We start from the raw sequence: 22,995 nt of genomic DNA on the forward strand, positions 1-22,995 counted from the left end.
CTTCCCTAGAATCACCAGGCTGCACGATATATCAGGGAAGGTGAGGCAATGCTTACAGAAGGGCCTATTTGCATCTGAACCTTCCATTCATTGATTTCCTGGTTGTCCCCCTTATTGCGTCTACCTCTGCAACATATCCCACAGTGGTTACAGCTACAGCAAGTAACAGCATCATATGTGAGACAAGGGCCAAAGCAAAAGCTTCTAAACTGAGGATGAATGAGAGATGTCATTTTGAAGCTGAAATAGCAATGGATGATCAACTTGGGGAAGTTCTCCCTCAACAAACTAGAAAATCAACACTGGCAGATAAAGCTAATACGGATCGATTCTATGCTAGTAGCACAGCATGTATGATGCAAGGGAGTGCTGTGCCCAACGAAGGTGGCAAGAGCTTGCTCTTAAAGATCCAACATTAACATCAACTAAAAAAAATGCGCAAGCAAGCAGTGGTCAATACTATCACAAACGTTCATGGGTGCCCCACAGGGGAAACATCCACTAAGGCTTCTCTTAATATTCGTACACATACACTTACATCCCTACCTTTTCAACAGCAGCATGCCCACTTACCTGGTTTGTTCACCTGTGCCTTTGCAGTCCAACTACTTGTTACTAATGGTAACCAGGATTTAATACTAGTCGCTGCAGGGTTTTCTTAAGCAGTTGACCCGGAGCAAGAAGTAACAAGACTTATCAAAAGACGAAAGCTAACAGAAGCGCAGGGTGTTATCACAACCAACCCTCAAAATCTGAATATAGTTTTCGTGCTAGTTGAAGTGCAGCAGACACCAAGAGGTGCTCTGTGCTACCCCAAGTAATAAAAATATATAACTGGCAATCCATTGAACTGGTCAACCAATGATGAGGAACAAATCCAAGCCTTGAGTGGCCTTGCTTATTAAGGGGAACAAGTATAATTCAAGGCCCTTACTGAACTCCGGATCCTCATTGGGTTCCTTTCTGATAGATGATGAGGATCTGATCAAAATGAATTGTAATGTAATGATAATGTAGACATTCAGTTAAAAGGCAGACTACAAACAAATATCCCAGCAGGGGGCTACCTCTTTGAAGTCCTTGATCTTACTAAAGAAGGGTGACTCAAGGAATTCGAGACACCACCTGCCCGACCCATTTTAAATCTCATGAAAGTCATGTGCAGAACATCAGATTCAATGCTACTGCCTTGATATCACTGTCATCGAAAACTGATGAGCAAAAACTAGACACTAAGGGAGTCGTTAGATGCCACGAACGTGGTAACCGGATTGAACTACGAATGGCTGCCACAGGAGAATTTGTTAAGAGCAGGTTTACCCAGGCATTAATGCCTGGAGAGGCATGCTACTGCTCCCCAATTATGGGTAAACTCTGCAAAGCAATAGAAAACAACACTCCCAGGCAATATATGACAATTGCAATGTAGAAAAAGTGTTCAAAGGAAAAATATTTAAAAAACTATAAATTTAAATTTTCTCAACGAAAATATGTTTTGTACTTAAAAACAACAGTCAATGACTTTCATTAATACATATCAGCCAATCAAAGGGGCTTTCTTCCTAAACTGCTTTACACAATATATTAAAGCAAACTCATTGATGTATATTTTTGTTTATACTGTGACTGTCAAGTGCTATAATTAAATATGTATGCTTTGTTGACAATCGATATACCAACTGGTATTTTCCAGATATGTCTAATCTTATTAGAGCAGCTAAATATAAAAAGAATTACAAAGAAAAAGCAATGTATTGTAAAAATAAGTTCTAAATATTGTTTTATTCGATTTTAGATTATTTTTTGATGGTAATTTCCTGACGAAGACACCTTCAGTGTCGAACGCGCGTCGAAGAAACCATAGCTACCAATATTAAACTGCTGATTTTTGTAATATTTTTATGATATGTATTAATGAAAGTCATTTACTGTTGTTTTTAAGTACAAACATTTTCGTTGAGAAAATTAAAATGTATGGTTTTTTAAATATTTTTCCTTTGAACTCTTTTTCTTCATTGCAATTGTCATATATTGCCTGGAAATGTTGTTTTCTATTGTATGGTTTACCCTGTCCCAGGAATTGTATCTATTCACAGGGGGTCCTTGATAATTTCAAGTTTTAAACTCTGCAAAGCTCCACACATAAAGCAGAATTATTGAGGATTGCAAGAACCAGCTCTCAAGGATGGCCAATGAGGCACTCATAAACATGCCAGTGGACCTGCTCATCCCAAAGAATGATCCTGTCAATCATCTCCACCCAAAAAAAGTGTAATCAGGAACTGCTAAAATCTGACAAAAGTACTACCCTTAGGGTATAAACATTAAAAAAACTGACAAAAATAACTTCCCATACGATATATATAACTAAAATTTTTAAAAAATGGGAGATACAGAAAATACCAGCCTCCATCAAGATTTAGCCAAAATTCACCAGAAGGAAAATATGGGCATCTGGGAAGGTCCTAAAGTCCCCTGGATCTTTTTAGCCCTCTTTAAATGCTTGCCATCCTACACTGGCCCCACCATTTTATGTTTAGTGAGGGAAAGTGGTCTCTACTCAGGGATCTTTGGCAGATAATCTGAAGCTCTCTCAGCCTACCAACTTATCACTGCAGTCCATACCCTCGACTTACCTCAGGTACCAATGTGATAAAGAGAGCAAGATACACTCACACATCAACAGAATTCCTAATGGCCTGAAATCTGTCAAGGCGGCTAGCTCAAACACCTGCTAAAGAGAGGGAGCTCTCTATATCTGCTGCAACAATGATACAGCAACATGCACCAAAAGTCCCCATGCTTTGCCTTCACCCGAAGCAAGCAAAGACGGTATACCGCAAGTGTGCTATTGCCAGCTTAATATGGAATAACCATATGGGCTTCCTGGGAGAGCCCAGGGAGATATACTAGCTCTGCAAGGCCTTGGGGCAAGGCTAGCTTGCCCAAAATTGACAATGGTAGTAGGAGGTGCAAGAAGCGGCCCTACCAAAACAGACACAAGGAAGGATTCAGGTAGGTTGATCTGCAACCAATTAACCAACGCACTATGGAAATTGGTGCAAGAGTTGCGTTAGCGCAGGAAAACAATATTGTCTCTTTGGTTGTCTCTGTGGCTGTACCCAATGTTAACTTAGCAAACTCGAATGCAGCTCTTCAAACAATTTCAAAATCGGACCAAGTTGAGAATGGTAGTTGAAGACAATGATGACCTCTTCTACCCTGCCTCTACTAACTCTATGAACTCAGAACACCCCTTGAGACCAGTGGTAGAAGCCTCTAATACACCAAAATTTGCTAAGGATGTTACGATCACAAACTCTGCAGTTCATGCAGCGATGCCAGGCCTGGCCCATCAAACATCTGACTCCCAACCAACTTCCTCCCATAGAGTGCCCAGTCACCCTATTCGGACCAACAAAAGGTCCAGAGGCTGAGTGGCTCCAGTTTTCACAACGATGTACCAGTCAAGGAGGAACAACAATATTTTAAACAGGGGCAATATACTTAAATTGGTGAACTCACTACCAGGGTTATTCCAAATAAAGTCTAATCACATGATTAGTGTATGTTTTCGCCTGCAGGGGAGGGAGCAGACTATAATGCTCTGGAGCAATTATGCTGCAGCAGACCATGTTACTAATTATGCCAATAACTTGACATTCTTGGGCATAATAGTCGAGAAGCCTCCTGTTGACCCATGCCATCCCATCTATGAGGTGGGACCCAAAAGACATCAAAGTTCAAACCCCAAAGGACAGTTTACCTACTAAGCAATCTTGAACAGAGCATGTTGCTCCTCTTATAGCCTCCCACCTGTAGGTGATCTCAAGAAACTAATGTTCCACATAAGAACAAACAAAGCAGCAGCAGCAGATATTCAATTGCTTCCAGGCAGACAGCACAGAGCCACTCCTAATCACACTAATATGCAACAGAGACTTGGGTGGGATGCCACTGACACTGCAGGTTGACCATGCAGTCATTTATAGGAATACCAGTGAAACCCTCAACTAGCCTCCAACCCAATGCAGATAATAGGCTGGAACATAAGCATCGGGTAGCATACATGAAACTTAAAGATATCTGTTGCCTGCTACAAACCTGGGCTTCAAGGAATATAGATCTAGAAGGGTTCATCTCCTTTAACACGCCTGCCACAAGCCAGCCAAGAGGGAGGGCAAAGAATAGCCTTCATATCTGGGTCAAAACCTCCTACACTGATCATGCTAACATTTTCGTCCATAAACAATAATATCCAACACCTGGAGTTGGAAAAGGCAAAGGAGTGATAGACATTATCAATGTATATCTACAAGTGTGTGGGAGGGATGAAAACGTAATCCTTCTAAAATCTCTAGATTCCCTACAGTCTGAGGCAGGAAAGTGCCACTACCCACTCACACCCTGACAACCATGCCCGAATAATAAATTCATCCGGAGACCTGAATACTAGCCTTCATCTAGTCCTGCAGGACCGAAAAGTATTGGATGAGGACCACGCCTGGGGCTTCCATCTCCTCCATCTAAAGGCTAGAGAACAACATAAAAAGTGGAATGATTAAGAATGATAATACTAAATGTGGGCCTGAGACCATTGAATAGCCAAACTACTTCCAACAATCCCCAAAACCAGCCATCCACATAGGGAAGCATGCTAGTGCTATTGATTACATTACATACTTATCTATCTGGAGGCTTGGAATCTGCCACTGACATTTTGGTCAAAGAGAGAATAGAAAGCTATCACAAACCACAGTATCTTGTGCTTGCTTTTACTCCTGAAAACTTTAATGGAAAAGGAAAAAGTTATCCAGAGTCTCCATTCATTGGGATTCAATTTAAATGGCGCACTATTAGTGCGCCTACTGAGGGCTGCTTTGACTGCGCCCACGTCTCGAAAATAGCACGGGTGCAGAATCCAAGGAATCCCCTCATTTGCATAGGGCACCCCCCATGCAAATAAGGGAACACCCTCTAAAGATAGCGCTGGTGTATTAAGTGCGCCAGCGATATTAGTATTATGGAAGGGGATGCACAAGCATCTGCACCTCCTTCTATAATACTATAGTGCCGCAGGGCGCACAAAGCGACCTCAAACGCCCATTGTGCCCATGGGACACTTATTGTAAAATGGCCTTTCATGTGTTGTTGGGTCCCTTGACAGAAGCATTCAATGCCATATTTACAAAACGTGTGGTGCCAGGCTCCTGCAGGTCCTCTGTAATAGTCTAAATTCACAAAAAAGCAAGGAGAAATGATCCACTGGTTATCACTCAATTTCGTTATTGGACAGTGTTGGCAAAATATATGACATACTGCTGCTCACTCGTTTGAAGTCCTGGATGGAGAGCAACCACATAACATCTCATCTCCAAGTTGGCTTTCGCAAGTGGTAGAGTAAAATCGATCATGTTCTGTGATTATACATGATCTGCTTGAAGTATGTAGCTCTCTGAAACTCCTGATCTTCTTGGTCTTCATAGACTTAAAGACAGTGTTTAACAGCATGGATTGGTCCACACTCCGGAGTATCCTTGCGGATCTAGCAGTCTCCAAATACTTACTGAATTTGCTAATGAACCTCCACACTGGCAATACAGCAGCATTGAAATACAGTTACAAAGGCGAATGTACGGCCACGTTTGGTTGACATTCAGGGGTCAGGTAGGGCTGCGTTTTAGCCCCAGACATATTTAATATCTGTATCAATGGCATTGTAAAGTCTTTTAGTGATCTTGGCCCAGATGTACCTAAGCTGGGTCTCCAGCATCTTCTGATCCTAATATTTGCAGATGATGCTGTTATCCTAGCATCAACAGAGCTGTCAATGCATCTGCTACTGGAAGGCTTTGACGTTTTTTGCAAAACAAGTAAATGAACAATCAATATACAGAAAATAAAGTTTATAATAATGAATCAAAAAGGCAAGCTAGAATCAACCTTTAACATCTAGAGGGAACTAATAGAGCAGGTCAAAACCTAAGATAAATGGGGATTCAGATCAACGACCAGCTCCACCGGGGTGCCCAAGTAAGCAACTCTACAGTAATCTTGTCACAACAAGCCGAATTGGTTCGGAGATAAGCCAACAAATGTTAAACATCTCCTTATAAAGCCTGCACTAACCACATATAAAACCAAAGCTGTAGCAGCTACTTTGTAAGGTGTCAAAACCTGGGATCACATAAATGTGCAGGTGCTTCAAAAAGTGGAAAACCTCTTCCTGAGGCGATTACTATACTTAGGCCCAGGAACCGTAATAGCAATATTCAGAGTTGAACTGGGAATGACCTCTGTTCCTGATGACATTGCCTTCAGCCCAGTTGGCCCGGGTATACAAGTCTGGACTACTACTGCACTCATAGAGTTCCAGAAGAGCCTGAAGGATATCCTGAGAAGCCAAAATTGCAGCAGTTTGCTTTGGTTGAGAAATATAGAGCGTACCCTCAAGTCAATAGACTGCTTAGATATAAGGTAAATCCCAGAAAATAGGAACAATGCCATGTTACCAATGGTGAAAAAGAAATACTGGCTACATATGTGGCAAAAGCAAGAGGCTATGAAAGGTGCCCTATTGACTAAATTCTTGCGAGTGCAGTCTATACCCCGGTGGGAGCCATTCCTAGATCTGGTTTTTGCCACCTGAGAAAAGGGCTTTATATCTCACATTCAGACTAGGAACACTGCAAGTTAAGGCACATCCCAAATCCTGGACCAAGATTGCTGGACCAAGTGCTGGCACTTGTTACTGCCCTTTGAGCGGCCAGGAAACACTGTTGCTCTTCATGCTGCTTTGTGTCCTGAGACTAGCCCCCCTGAAGGTTTTATATTCTTCCCCTGTTTTTAAAATATGGCCCAAGGAAACGTAAATATGCCCTAACACTTTGTTATAGAACAGACAGGCCGGACATTTTCCAGGCTGTGTTTTGTTTTACGATTTTACATGTTTTCAGGAAATCCGTAATGTGTACATTTTTGTAAGGCTTTAATATAAAGCTGAAACAATAAATCGAAAATGAGTGGGAATGAATCCGTGGATTCTCTACTGTCTTTTCACTGCTCGGGTGTGCCCATGTTATCAGCTACAGAAGGGAGAAAAACAGAGTTGGTCGGGCTTGGTTTAGAACATGTGGTTTGAAACATAGACATATATCTCTAAATACTCTGCTTGGTACTCATTAAGGGGCATATCAACAAGCGGCAGCGATAATTATTGCTGGCTGCCCTTAGCATGAGGAATTTTATTGCTTGCTGTCTCAGATAGTTATCGCCATGCTATCGCTGAATTACCAACGCATTGCGCATTGGCGATAAATATTCCTGAAATAACGATGGTTTCCATGGAACATCGCTGGTTATCCAGCGATGTTCCATGAAAAACTGCGATATCCTTTTTGATAGGGCTGGGTGGTCTCAGCCCTATAATCCACCAACCATTGACTAACATTGTGTAGGCAAAAGCAGGGGTAAGGAAAGTAGCGATAACCAAGGTTAGAGCTACTTTTTCTTATCGCTATGCTTGTTAGCGTGCCCATTGATAATTGGAGAAATGTCGGTTAGCGACATTTCTCCAGTTATTTTGAGCTGGATTGCCCACTTTGCATCTCATTAGAGATGCAAAGGTGGGTATTACAGGAAAGGGCGCTAAAGCAAGGATTCACGCAGTAGCGTGACCTTACTAATAGTGTGATCATTTTTTATCGCCGCCTTGTTGATATGCCCCTAAGTTTTCTATCTATTGTTGTCTAAAAAGCCTTCTCAAGCATGCTTATCAAACCACTGAGCTGTCTGTCTGTCTGAGATTCAGACTTGTAATCTGAACATTGTGCATAAATCCCTCGCACAGTCAAAATACCAAGCTTAACTCTTTCATCAGCAAAAAGGCCAGGGCAGTGTAGCAATGAAATGACGTACAGGGCAAAAAATGGCATACAGGAGAACTGGCCTCAGGTACTGACAACCCCTTGATTCGGAAAGTCTGGTATTAATGAACAGCAGGGTGTCATACATCAGGCTTGCACGACTGATAGAGAATATCCCAATAAAAACATGTGGGGTCATTACAATGGCAGCGAGACCGCCATTGACAGGCTGTTGGATAGTGATCTCGCCACCATCGGAACAGGGATTTCTGTCCGCCATATTATGATGGCATTTGGACGGGTGGTAGGAAACTCCGACCGTGACGGTCTTGTCAGGCATCATTCTCCAGCTTCCTGTTGGACCTCCACGTAGTTTCAGAATGGCCGCGGTGCCTGTCAGGCACCACTGTAGGGCTTACAATATACCTTTCCGCCTATCATTCTGCAGCACTCAAATCGCAGCAAAACAGCAGGCGAAATTGATTTTGGGGCCTGTAGCACGCCTCCTAACCCCCTGGGCCAGGGACATATGCCCCTTCATATCCTTACACCATGTGGTAGGCACCCTAGTTCAGGGATATGTGTGGGGTGTCTGTTTATGTCTTGCGGTGGGCGCTGCAGAGTGCAGCACCCGCCGCCATACAAAACATGGGCAATGCGACTGTCACGGTGACAGTCTCATCCTAATTTACCCTGTGGGACCACCGCCTTGTAATCGGGCGGTCCCACATACGATACGATTGCGGACGGACTGTAGTCCATCCGCCATCGTAATGACCTCCCATGGTATTTGGAAACATATTCATCCTACTGGTCTTTCAGAAGCATTATAATTAAATCTTTTTATGGAACACTTGACTCCCTGGTATAACCTGATAATATGCATACGTTGCAGTCCTCGATGATTTATTTTATTTTTCATCATAAACTGGACTCTGCTGGCTATGCTCACAAAGCTTTCCTTCATGAGTAGCTGTGGCATATTTCTGTGAATTCCCCATTAAGTCAGGAATACATCACTCCAATTCCTCCGATAACTCGAGAATGCCTCTCACCCTCGTCTTACCACATTCTTTCTTGTTACCACATTATTGAAAGTTTTTTTTGTTTTGCTTTCATGTGAAGTTGTATGTCGTGTTAATGGAGGATGAGTTGCATCTTTTACATGAGAAACATTTAGCTGGAAAATCCATTGTAAAGTGTGAGTAGTTTCTTCGGATCAAGAATCGCTAAATATTTGTATTTATTTTAAAGAAGTATCAGAAGAAAAGAAAAGAATTTCTGAAACTAAGAAAGCTGCACCAGAAGTGAAAAAAGCAGGTAAGAAGAAATCAATAATAAAATATAGCATTTTAAGCAAGTCTCTTTCCGTAATGCACCTTTTTGATGGATGTTCTTATGGTGACAGTGACAGTGCTCACTCTGTGGAACCCAGAAGTGACTCAGAATCATTCCGGCAATCTATTATAAAAAAACCCTGGGAATAAATGGCGAGTTTGTTAAACAGTTGAATTGTATTCCTCAAAATGGGAAACGTCCGAACTCTCTTTCTCAATACCAAAGGCATATTTTCTTCAGAGCTATGATGCAGTCATACTTTGTCTATTGGAACTCCCAGTACACTGTAGACTTGTTGGCAAGCTGCAGTTGTTATAAAACAGAGGCATTGTGGTAATCTGCTAACTGAAGCCAGTGGCACATGAATGCCTACAATAAAGTTCCAGAAAAACAGTAGAATTCAATTCTGGTATAAGCGAAATTACTAATTTTTAGAGCCATACACTTAATTGTAAGGAAAATAACATGAAATTGCACTATGGCATACCTAGTGTAGAAACGTCCCCTAAAATACCAGCGGGACTCAGAGACTGTTTTGAGGAGAAAATGTCTCTCGGCCACAGTTCTGTTCCCACATGATTATTGTTCAAACCAAATTAGGCCGAATTGCGTCAACGAGAAATGGCAAAAGAATCATAATATGTGTAAGGCAACATTTGCAAATTTCAAAAGATTTAAAGATTTCAACAGCATAATACCAATATTTCCTGCCCTATTCAAAAGCTTAGCATTAAGGCGGATTGTGAAAAGGAAAGCTGTCCGCAATATCTTCAAAGATTATTGTTAATATTGATGTTTTCAAGATCTTTGAGAACATTGGAAGAAAAATATCCATATTGCGGGAAGGAGAATCTTGATAGCAAATTCCACGTTGAAGGTGCCCTCATGTATAAAAAACCCCACCAAGCACATCACAGAAAATGACTACTAGTACTAAAAAGCCATTAAAGCATTTTTTTCCAAAAAGTGTCCATGAATGCTTGCTTCTCCTGAACAGACATTATCCATTTGCATTTACACCATGTTTCCGAATACAGGGGCATATTATCAAGGGGGTTTATCTCCGCTTTTTTGGCTTTAAAAGCCAAGAAAGCGGAGATAACCGTATCTCCCTATTACCTAGCTGTCGCTAACACCAGTTAGCGACAGCTAGTAGGAGATAGCGACCATCTTGGGCCCCGCTTTGCATGTCAGTGATATTTATCACTAATGACATGCAAAGTGGGCGTGCCAAGATGTTAGCGACTGGAAACAGTCGCTAACATCGCTATCTCCTATTACCAACTTTTGGAGATATTCGCGCTAAGCGCGAATATCTCCAAAAGCTAACACCTGCCCCTGAGCAGTTCTTAGCCATGTTATCCAATGGTAGGTGGATAACATGGCTAAGAGCATTAGCTCGGTACTGCATGAATATCGCTGACTTTTCAGCGATATTCATGCATTTCGGCCGATTTTTATCGCTTAGGAGATAAACCTTGATAATAGCAAGGTTCCTAAGCGATAAAAATCCCCGCAGCTCGGCGATAAAAATATCGCCGCTAAACCAACATAGCGATAATTATCGTTAGTTGTTGGTAATATGCCCCACAGTTAGCTGGTGCCTTGAAGAAACCCTGGGGTATATTATCAACAACTAGCGATAATTTTTGTCTCTAACTTGTTTAGAGACAAAAATTATCGCCGCACATCGGCGATTTTTATCGCAGATAAACCTTGCTATTAGCAAGGTTTATCGCAAATGCGATAAAAAACGCCCGCAATGCATGAATATCGCTGAAAAGTCAGCGATATTCATGCATTATCGAGTAAATGCTCTTAGCCATGTTATCCACCTCCCATTGGATAACATGGCTAAGAACTGCTCAGGGCAGGTGTTAGCTTTTGGAGATATTCGCCCTTAGCGCAAATATCTCCAAAAGTTGGTAATAGGAGATAGCGATGTTAGCGACTGTTTCCAGTCGCTAACATCTCCGCTTTTTTGGCTTTAAAAGCCAAGAAAGCGGAGATAAAATGATCTCCCTATTACCAAGCTGTCGCTAACACCAGTTAGTGACAGCTAATAGGAGATAGCGACCATCTTGGGCCCCACTTTGCATGTCAGTGATATTTATCACTAATGACATGCAAAGTGGGCGTGCCAAGATGTTAGCGACTGGAAACAGTCACTAACATCGCTATCTCCTATTACCAACTTTTGGAGATATTCGCGCTAAGCGCGAATATCTCCAAAAGCTAACACCTGCCCTGAGCAGTTCTTCACCATGTTATCCAATGGGAGGTGGATAACATGGCTAAGAGCATTTGCTCGATAATGCATGAATATCGCTGACTTTTCAGCGATATTCATGCATTGCGGCCGTTATTCTAATAGCAAGGTTTATCTGCGATAAAAATCGCCGATGTGCGGCGATAATTTTTGTCTCTAAACAAGTTAGAGACAAAAATTATCGCTAGTTGTTGGTAATATGCCCCGTCATGTCTAATTTCTGTAAAGCAAGGAGTTCAATAACTCAAACGTTCAATCGCATTTTTATAAACAAAATCAAAAGGAAAGGAAGGTAATATCACCAAATCAAATAATGGCCCTGGGCAAGTAACAACCATAATCCTAGTCAGGATAAGACGCAAACAAAACCCTAAATTAACCTGTGCTCACACTCTGGCGCTTGGCACAGAGCAGTCAGACTTAACTTTAGAGCCTGTTTGTAAAGAAATAATTTTTATGAAAATAATTTAAAAAACAAGACCAAAATGATAAAAATCCAATAGTAGAACTGGAGTTGTTGCATTTCAAAGTATTTAAGTAAAATAGCAACATGAAGTAAAAAAAAGCGTTACTGCAGACATCTGGTCGCAACAAAGCCAGAAGTTCAGGCCTGCCGTGATGGAGTACAGGCCATCTACAGGGACCTAGCCTGCTGAACAAAGTACCTTAAATCCTAGTTGTGGAGCTTTGTGTGAATCCTTGTTGAAGAAGCATCACACAGCTGAGGCAATGCATCGGTTCCAAGAGGGGCTTGCGATGCACAGTCCAATGCCGAAGAGGTGAGGTGCAGATGAGGGAATGAATTGATACTGATGAGTGGTGAAGCTGCGATGTGGGGTTTCAGAGTCGTCAATGAGGCTGCCATCGATGAGGTATGCGAGGAGCTTGTGTCGGGTAAAGCTTTGCGCAGTGGCGCTTCCAAAAGTGATAAGTCAGTCCCAAGATGTAAGAGGTGGTGGTGATGTGATTCCTTTGCAACAGGTACAATCCACGCATCAGCTGCGATGCCTCGGTAATGCTCGGGGATGCACCGCTCAGCCAAGCAGATGAATCGGTTCTATTCAAGGATGTGTCACTTAGCAGATAAGGTGCCTTGGTTACACTAGCAGACACCTCAGTCCCACTTCTAAGGGTCCAGGACTGGGATGGCACCCTATGGCAGGGTAGACAAACGGATGGCAGAGTCCAAGTGCAGGGGTTGGAAGCCTATTATGTCCCTGAGGCTTCAGATCAGCATTCCAGCCAGCTAGCCCTTGAGGTCACTCTGTGTTCAAGTGATACAGGTTCAATTCTTCTTACTGAGGCAGGGGGAAACATGCAACAGCTCAGCACAACAAAGGATAGGTCCAGCAGCCCTGCAGTCCTTCTTCCTGGCAGAGTATCCCCAGGTCCAGAAGTGTACTGAAGTGGTGGTGACTGAGGTCTAGTACTTATACCAAGTGGTGCCTTTGAAGTGGATGAAACTTCAAAGACATGCCTTTGAAGTTGCAGAGGTCCTCGATTCCTGCCCTGGCTCCAGACTCACTACAAGGGGATATGCAGCCCTTTGTGTGTGGACAGTACACAGCCTATTCAGGTGTAAGTAAGGTTGTGCCCAGCTTCTCACTCCCATCCTGCCAGGATGAACCACCAAGTCACACCTAAGCTCTCATTGTGTATGGCTGTATAGGTGGAAAGCACAAAGCCCAACCGCCAACTACACCCAGTCATGTAATGAGAGACAGGCAACGGACACCAAATGGCTAAAGCAAGAAATTCCGACTTTCTAAAAGTGGCATTTCCAGAAATGTACTTTAAAATCTGACTTCACCTTAATTTAGGATTTTAAATTAGGATTCCAGAGACACTAAAATAAAAACATTTATATCTTGCTATGTGGAAATCCATACTAATATTAGAAAGAGAGATCCCAAACCTTTGAGGCGGGTAATCTCAATAACCACAGCACCATTCACAACACCCAATGCAGCCTTGCAAAGGGCAGTTGCAGCAGAAGGTCATAGGCTATGTAGACGGATAAAAAAAGTATTAAAAAAATTGCAAAAAACTACATCATCCAGAAGGCCGAGGGCCAAAATAACATCAAACAGGAAATGATGTAATAATGTGACTCACTATATTGAGACTGAGAGCCTGGAGCCAAATTGATCGTGAACAAGGGATATGCTATCCCGAAATGCGTAGATTTGTGCCTGCCTGCTTGAGAAACTCCATGCTGTGAGGATTAAATAAAAAAGCACATAAGGGAAGACAAACGCGAGTTCGTCCCGTTTTTCTCCCAGCTGGGGGAATTGGTTGTGGATTTAAATGCTGCGTGGTTCTGCCGCGGGGATTTACGAACCGGCGAGAGAGCGCTGCAAATTCTGGCAAAAAGGAACCGAGGGGTATCAATATATATATATATATATATATATATATATATATATATATCCATACTAGTATTATAAAGAGGGAGCCCAAACCTTTGAGGCGGGTAAACTCAGTAACCACAGCACCAATCACAACACCCAATACAGCATTGGAAAGGGCAGTTGCAGCAGAAGGACATAGGCTATGCAGACGGCCACCATATACATTTAAAAGGTAAAAGAACCGTACCATCAAAGTAGTCCCTTGTGGGCGTGTCTGCGTTCTACTGTGGGCGTGTGCTGGGGGCGTGACAAACGCTGGGGGCGTGTGGTACGTTCCTCCCTTCATGCCATGTGAGTCATAATTGCGCCGCATCAAGGGGCATGCTGGGGCCGTGACAAACGCTGTGGGCGTGTGTCCGCCCTTCATGCCATGGAAAGCGCCAATTACGCAATTGCGCCGCATCAAGGGGCACGCTGGGGGCATGACAAACGCTGGGGGCGTGTGCTACGTTCCGCACTTCATGCTATCTGGGTCGTACATTAATCAGATCGTCTGCTGTGACCGTGTGCTGGGGGCGCCACAAAGGCGTTCACCTCGAAGCGCGGTAAGTAACCATTCACAAGACTCCCTTGGGGGACTGCCCGTTGTCTCACACATACTGGGGATGCCGAAAGCAGTGTGTGCCTTGGCCTGGGTGCGTCTGAAAGGGCTGAATGCAGTGTGTGGCGTGGCCTGGGTGCGTCTAAAAAGCACTCGGGCCGAAGAGCGTCGGTGTGGGTCATAAAAAAATAAGAACAGCGGGAAACAATCATTCAAGACTCACACAATTCTAATTGTTAGACAGTCGCCGCTGGCCCTCAAGCGGGGGCACACGCGACTGAGCGTGTCTGCGAGGACAATTACTGCAGCCTCTCATGCGCGCTGTTACTGAACTATCACATTAAACCAAATTACACGCGCCTGCTAACATCAGCCAGGGCTGTAGCCAGGCTCAGGCGGCGGATCACTACACTAATTACATGCGCCTGCTAACATGAACCAGGGCTGCAGCTGGGCCTCAAGCGGGGGAACACACGAATGACCGTATCTGAATACACACATTACACACATTCTATTTCATACCCGGACAACGTCGGGACGGGCTGCTAGTTACTCTTATAAAATGTAATAAGGTAATCTCAATGTATCCTAAGGGAGATATATCCTTGCAGTAGTGAAAAAGTAATTTAAGAGTTTTTCACTATCAGGACATGTAAAACTTAGAAGTACATGCCCAGCCTTTCAGATACATAGCACCATGCCCTCTGGGTTGTCCAGAGTCTACCTTAAGGGTTGACTTATATGTATAAAAAGATAAAGGTTTTGACATGGCAAAAGATTTATATTGCTAAGTCAGTATGGCAGTGTAAACTGCACACACAGGTTCTGCAGTGACAGACCTGAGACATGTTTCAAAAGGAAATATGCCAATTCGGGATGAACCAATATTACCATGTTTAGGGGGGACAGCACAATCAATTTAGCATTGGTTAGCAATGGTAAAGTGTGGGGTCCTCATATTAACAAAAACGAGGTCAGAAAATTGGAGGTGGAAGGCAAAAACTTGGGGAAGATCACCCTAAGGCTGTCATGTCTATCATTGATGTATGTACATGACAAAGAGAGGAAGCTATACAGACTCTACAAAAACACAATACTGCATGCACACTTTCAAACACTTACCAGCACCAAGAAGAAAATAATATACATATTAGCAAATGTAGCATGGTGTAAAAATAAGAGGTATTGATTGAACTACATTTACTCATAAAGAACTGTTTTATGAAAAGGCACAAGACTAGACCAACCACTTAATGAACTTAGGGGCATATTAAAATTACCGCCGCTTTAGCAGCAGGAAACTGCCGCTAAAGTGGTGATAATGGGCTTGATAATATGCCCTTGTGAATTCCCATAGAAGCCCATGTTCTGGTGTGAACATGGGCTTCTATTGGAATTCTCTACGTCATATTATCAAGCCCGTTATCGCCGCTTTAGCAGCAGTTTTCTGCCGCTAAAGCTGCGATAATCTTAACTCCGTTCTTGATAATATGCCCCTAAGAGACTTATTCAGAGTTTGGTGGATAGATGACTTTGACAAAAACATAAGGGATCCAATCCTACACATTCTAAGTGCATTACCCCCACTGCACTTTTAATATTGTGGACTTGATATCCATCATGCTTTGACAGAGTATGGCATCTGCTGCACCCATAGTCAAAGTGGAAACAAGCTCCGGCAAAGGCAGTAGGTCTGTCTTTAACATGCTAGCAAATCTAAACAGAGGCTCAACAACCCTTCTATGAGGTAATTGCAAATCATTCGATCAGGAATAGCCATGTCCACTTCAGGAAAATAATGTATGAGGTTACCCTTTATGGTGGAACTGCCTTCACCTTTGCCATCTGAAATTTGCTGGCCTTGAAACTGATGGAAATGCCTCTGGGTGGGCCCATCTCATGCTGCTTATACTAGCATCACTACTGTGCATGACAACCAATGAAATCATCAGTAAACATGGCACTGGAACTAAATGAGATGGACAACAGGGGAATTTATTATTGCAGTTTATGGAAATGTACATCCATGCTGAGGGTCTACTTCTAAGGAAAAGTTGGTGAGTGCAATTCCATCAGGCAGTTCTGGAATGTTAAACCTTCTGCCTTGAATATTTTTTCACTACAGCAGCTCCTGCTAGGAAGACAGGAGAAACTTAGGGGAAAATGTCAGCTACCCCAGAGTTAAACTATAAATTTGGTGGAGCTGCCACTTCTGGTGTAATGAGATTTGGATATTACCAGATCGACGGTGTGGCTACAGGGCTGACAAATTGGAAATAGCCCCTTTAGTCTTTTCTGGTGTACAATACTGGTGTTGTAGAAACAATCTGGAAACATTCCATGGGGCTAAAACGTGCATGCACTTTGTCAGATATAACTATCAGTCATTCACACGAATGTTCCACATCTTACCTAATATCTCATTGAGTTGTAAATCAATTTTAAATCTAAGAATTTGATACATCTCTTTTTTTTGCCGATTACACACGCACTACAGCTAGATATTTACTTCACTTCACATGAGCCAGTCGCATTATGCAGATGGAAGCCTCACTGCCCCAGAGGACTAATCACAAGAGTCTTTTTGGGTAACTCCTAGTACTTGGAGATAGATGCCTCTGCCAGTTTTTCCTTTTTCAGGGTATCCTCTCATCAAAACATACAGTTAAGCCTTTCACTTTTTCTCTTCTTTAAGTCATGGTCTCTCCAAAAAAGGACTGAGCAAATATTTCTATTATATAGAATTAGGTGAATGTCAATAACCTGACTCCTAAAATGTTTCTATAGAACAGTTGCATTACAAAACTAAGTAATCAGGATTGCTCAGGCCAGGGTACTGTGCTAAGGGCCTTCCTGGTGCTCGGTCCCTGCACCACAGGGGCCTTTGTTACGTCACTGCTATGGAATATGTTCCCTATTTGCTATAGCATAAGATATTCCATGGTTTGATGGCCCAGAACGCTGAAGCATAAGCTGTTCTGAGAATCAGTTGAATGGAATTTACGTAGATGAAACTGTGGTAATGACTTGTGTGGCAAACCATTATTCAGTTCAACTGCCAAAAACTTAGAGAGGATAAAAAGGAATCTAGTTAAACACCATAGGCAGAGGAGAAACATAAGCATAACTTATTGCTGGCCATACACTTGTATCATTATAACTGGTACATGAGTAAAAGGTGGTATCCATTTTCAGTAGCTTGTGGAGACAAATATGGCTCTGGCTGCCACTATTCAGAAAAAGAGAGCCTAGACATTTTTATATAAGCCTCACCCACCAGGGTTGTCCCTTGGTGGCATGCTTCATCATAGGGTTCCTCCTTTTATGCTGAGGAACAGGGTGTGCTTGGACCTGCGAGGTATGCAGGAGCACTGAATAGTATGCTCTTAGTGATGTATGGAATAAGAGTAGGAGGGGTTTTCTTATATATAGTACAAGGTTAATAATACCTGCCTGGTAGGTGAGCAATGCTTTAATCCATCTTCTAGACGGTATGGTTAAAAATGGTGAGAGAAGTAGAAATTCTGGGATACATTTCACCTTTCTTTCTATAAGTCTACGCATTTCAAGCTAATTCCCATGGCTTTTCTTCAGGGCCAAGGATCTAACTCCCTGATTCCACTCCTTAATCAGTAGATTTTGAAGCAAAGCTACTGCACACACTCTGCATGCTAAGACAAAGTTAGCACCTATTTGGTGTGACTGCTTAGCAACAAAAATAAAGCAAATCATTTGCTTTACAGGTCCTCCGGTGGCAAGGTGAGCCTGTAGTCACAATTGCTTCAAAGCGGCCCCTTGACCAAATCACCTAGCGTAATGGCACCCGGGCCATCTGCCTGGTTTTGTCAGAGTTTGTTTTGTTTTGTCATGGTTCTTGTAAAACTTTGTTGCTTTTAGAGCTGCTGGGAGCTAAACAAAAAAACATGACGCTAGCTTTGAGATAATAAATGGTATCAGATAGCACCCATTCCTATTGGAGTCCTTAGCACTGACTTTGTGTGAAGATGCGGTCCTTGTGAAAGAGCAGAATGCCATCACTCACAGTGACGTTAGCCAATGGATGAAGACCCAAATGAACGTTACAAATTAGTTAGAACAAAATAAAGAATGTGTTGTGTCCACTGGGATATGTGGAATTATTCCAGTGAAATTATATTTAAATTATTTGTTTCACTGACTTTTAGTCCTTGCAGACAAAAGGGGGTAGCAGAACTAGCACAAACGTAGATTAGGGTACAGACAGGGGAATATATAATTTCCGCCTACGTTAAAAGCTTTAAAGTAACTGGCAGGGACATGTCAAGATATGTCAAGATAGGGTTGGGTGGAATCATAATTTTCCCCTTAGCCTTTGTGTGCTTCAGTAATGGCCAAATTATTAAACAGGGTTCATTGGTCATAACATAAGAGTGGCCAGGAACTGGTCTGCCGTCGTTTCTTTGGACAATACTTTTTTCATGAAAGTGCACTTTTATATGTAGCATGGCCCAGGGGTGTTCTTTTTGATGTGATTGAAATCTCATGAAATTTGGAAACTTCACCAGATTTCACAAGTATACATTTCGCAGGAGTTTTGCTGGTTGAAGATAGGTGTGATTGTAAAATGTCTTGAATGGAACAGTAAACCAGCAGCTGAGAGACATTTTCTCCTCCAACCTGTCTACTCCTAGCATCTCGTGTGACGTTTGAATACAAGTTATGCCCTAGCATAGTAGATATCCCAACCATTCACATAATGATATTCTTTCTGCATAGTTGCAAAGACTGCTCTGGAGGTAGAAGAGTGCTTTCAACTTAAGGTTGCATGGACAAAGTTCTTTAGGTTAGGGAGAAATCTGGTAAATTGGTTTTCCACTTGTTACAGCAATTTTTGGGACTTTAGGTTGACTGGTATTCACTGTGATGAAGGATTGCTGTGGCCACAACACCATTCTGAACTATTTTCTACACAGTTATGACTCAAGATATTATTGTTGCACATATGTAATTACTTGCTATTATGCTTGAGTATATGTTCACAGAAAAAATATAGATGGTGATGACAGTGAAAAGACACGCACTGGGCTACCCTATATGGGATTTTTAAGCCACGTGATGAGGATGGACTAATGGCAATTTGTCGGCTGTGGATAAATGGTGGGTTCCAGTCTTTGGCAGTAGAGATGAGGTCGGGTGAGTTATGAGGAGCTGAGATGAGTTGGCTTGAGAATAGAAATATATTATACTCTACATCGTCACATCTCCATGCACTTTTTACCTCAATATACAATGAGCTGTAGTTGTGAGGGGTCTGGGATCAAAAGTCCAGGAAGGATTGGCAACTGGTTTACATCTACTGAAAATGTCTCTATATGTATATTAATAAGAAGTGATTTGGAGTTTTAGGGGCTGTTCACTTTTTTCACTTTTTGAGTTTTTAGTGGATCCTGTAGTTGTGGCCCCTGACGGAAAATAAAAAATACAGCGCTCCCCTGCATTTCCCCTAGCGCTGGTGTTAAAAAAGTTGCCTTGTGCCAGCACAGGCACACTTGTGCCATGTTGCAAAGGTGCCTGCACTGCATGGGTGAGTGACACCTTCCAGCACATAAGCAATCTTTAAATGAGATTTGCTCTTTCTATGTGTGCTGCTGAGTGAAACACACATAGCAAGAGCAAAATACGAAGAGACTTAATAATTTCTCCTTGTATTGTAGCTTTAGCTTTTGGTGGACCCCCAACGTTGTAAATATGGGCCAGCGTAAAAAAGCAATGAGTGTTGCAGTGGAACTACCACAGCAAGACCCATTGCCCGCCCCTTTGATACTATGGACTGCCGTAGTAGGGAACATATTTACAAGGCGGTGTTAAACCATGTTAAGTGGCTCAATGTCACCTTGTAAATATGGGGTACAGAGTATCGCCACTGGAGCGTCAGAGAAAGTGACGCTCCTGTGGCATTAGCGGCTTGTAAATATGCCCCTAAATTAATTGAATCAAATTTAAAAAAAATAGATTTCATATTTGCGTTTGGTTAACTCTGCTGAACTTTTACTCGAGTCATACCTAACCATGCCTTAGAACAGCCTGGTTTGATGTGAAACATGAGAGTATAATCATCAGCAGAATAGTGATTAGGTTTTGAATCTGAGCTCATACTGTTGTTGCCCCTTCAGCTTCACCCGTAACAACAACACTATTTTAACACCACAATCACTAGTTGAGGCTCTTTAATGAATATGGCATTGTACATGCTAGGAAGGCGTCCCATTTAATTTCTCTTCCTGCACACTTATACTTGTTTAAGACTGTCGTGACATGACCTCAAAGCTGAGCACCAGAGTGGTGACTTCTCCAAAGAGAAGTTTTTCACTATGACCGTGTGACAGTTGGAATTGCCTGTTTTGTCAGAAACTATTACCACAGTAATATAACTTGTTTTGCCTATGCTACAATCCCTTGATTGGCTACCTAGATGGAGGCCTCACAGCTGTGATCTCCTTTACATGTTTGTCCGGACGCAGACTAACTTGGCACATACCTAAAAGTGCCGAAACATGATTTGCAGTGCTGCAAAATCCATATTTAAGATCTGTACCCTCCGAGCTGTACAAAACTTTAACTTTTGGGCCTTGCGGATAATGCAAATGTAATTTTGCATGGTTAGTCATATCATACATGGGTGCAAAATTACACTTGCAAGTATAAATATCCATAATTTGGACCCATGTCTGCCCCATGTTTTCTATCATCATGATTATAAAACTCAAGGTTTGCTTATATTATTATTATTATTATTATTATTATTATTTTAACAATAATAATAATAACTATTATGCATACATATAGGTTGTTTTTGTAAAATAATTCTCATCACATTTTTGATATTTCAAAGCACTGTAAATAACAACTTGTATCACCCAATAACACTGTGGTGAACATCATGACTCAGCATCATTAACCAGACGGTGAAGTTAAATCGACGAGATAGTTTCTTATTGCTTTGTAATGCTTCACCGAGAAACCCTAAGGAGCAATAACCAAAGCCAGAAGAAAATAAATTGCAAGAGAACTGGCCCTTGCAATTTACAGTATGGAGGTAAAAGTCGCTACCACGACATTTAATTTAGTTCATGCGCCCTGGACAAATAATTATGATAAATGGGGCATTGTGTCTTTACGTGCAGCTTCGTCTCATTGCATCTTATCACACAGCAAAACATTTCCCTGAGACTTCGGGCAGCCAGACAACATGGCTGACTGCCGCTCTAAGATTGCTTAAATATAAGTGACAAAAACAGCAATTAGCCCGCTAAAATGAAGTGCTGGAATGTTTGCGAAGTAATTATTTCTCAATTAACAGATGTCGTATGAACAAATAGGAACATTTCCAGAGTTATTCTCGGTTTGCTGTGACAACAAACGGACGTGCCAAAATCGCACTTCGTGTTATTTCCTAAACCTTAGTCGGTCTGCTTTATCACGTGCCTGTTAGTATGTTGCTAATCTTCTGCTGTCACTATGAACAGCGTTTTTGCTTTCATAAATTACTGAATGTTTTTGTCAAAATTGTTTATTCATCTTTTCAGACAAGAAGCCTACTGCTGCAACCAAGGGAGTCACAAGTAAGTTACAAACTTAAACATTTCTGTGAAAAAAGTTGTATGTTCTAAAGAGAATTTTGATTCAAAGTAAACTTTTTTAAGGGCAAGACAAGGACATGCTATGAAAGAAAGAACTGAGCACTTTTCATTGCAAGAAATTGGGTTACTAGTTGAGGGGGGTGAAAGCCCTACTCAAATATTAAACAACGTTTTTGTCAGAGTGAACCACAAAAGTCACTCTCCAGTAGCTTGTCACAAAAGCAGTCAGGCTTTATTTAGAGGCACTGTGGGAAGTATTTATGCAGTGCTTAAACAGTAATGACGTTATAACATGAACCCCAAAAAATCGCAAACAAATTTAGAAAAATAGAGAAAATTGCAAGAAATAAAATGACACCAAACTAAATATAATCCAATGAGTAGAACCGGAGTCATGAATTTTTTAACTTTTAAGTAAAATACTGTCAAGACGTACAAAGTGATAATTGCGGTTATCCGGTCACGCTGGCCTGGGTCAAAGTCAAAAGTTCAGTCTGAATGCGATAGAGAGCAGGTATGATACAGGGACCAGCCCCCACATGCATCAACCTATTTAGGAAGTGCAAACGGTGCGAATCGGTAAAATCGGCCGTTTGCACTTCCTAAATATGTTTTTGGGATGCATCAAACAGAGTGTCAAAATTCGCTATTTTTTGCATTTCTTAAAAATGCAAATGCAATTAAGGAATCGCATTTGTGCGATTCCTTAAATGCAATGCATCATTTTTTTTAAAATTGCGAATTTTGAAATTGGAAGTGCAAATTAACACGAGGTTGACCCTCGTGTTAATTTGCGAAAAATTTTACAAAAAGCAAAAAAATGCATTTTTTAAACTTGCATGTTACAGACACACATGTCCTTAGGACATGTGTGTGTGAAACATGCACTTGAAAATACATTTCAGGGGTGCAGGGGGGGTCCTTTGGACCCCCCTCTGCACCCTTGCAATGC

General features: G+C 41.9%; 1 protein-coding gene across 1 annotated transcript in view; it reads left to right on the forward strand.

Annotated features, from left to right (window-relative positions):
• Nucleotides 1-22,995, forward strand: part of LOC144762658 (uncharacterized) — a 1,356,333-nt gene that overhangs the window by 268,861 nt on the left and 1,064,477 nt on the right. Inside the window, exons 6-7 of the mRNA XM_078647891.1 lie at nt 9,120-9,185; nt 21,990-22,025. Of these exons, the coding sequence (XP_078504017.1) occupies nt 9,120-9,185; nt 21,990-22,025 (102 nt within the window). The remainder of the gene's footprint in view (nt 1-9,119; nt 9,186-21,989; nt 22,026-22,995) is intronic.

The sequence above is a fragment of the Lissotriton helveticus genome, chromosome 6 (assembly GCF_964261635.1).
Source record: "Lissotriton helveticus chromosome 6, aLisHel1.1, whole genome shotgun sequence".
In the NCBI taxonomy this organism is placed as follows: Eukaryota; Metazoa; Chordata; class Amphibia; order Caudata; family Salamandridae; genus Lissotriton; species Lissotriton helveticus.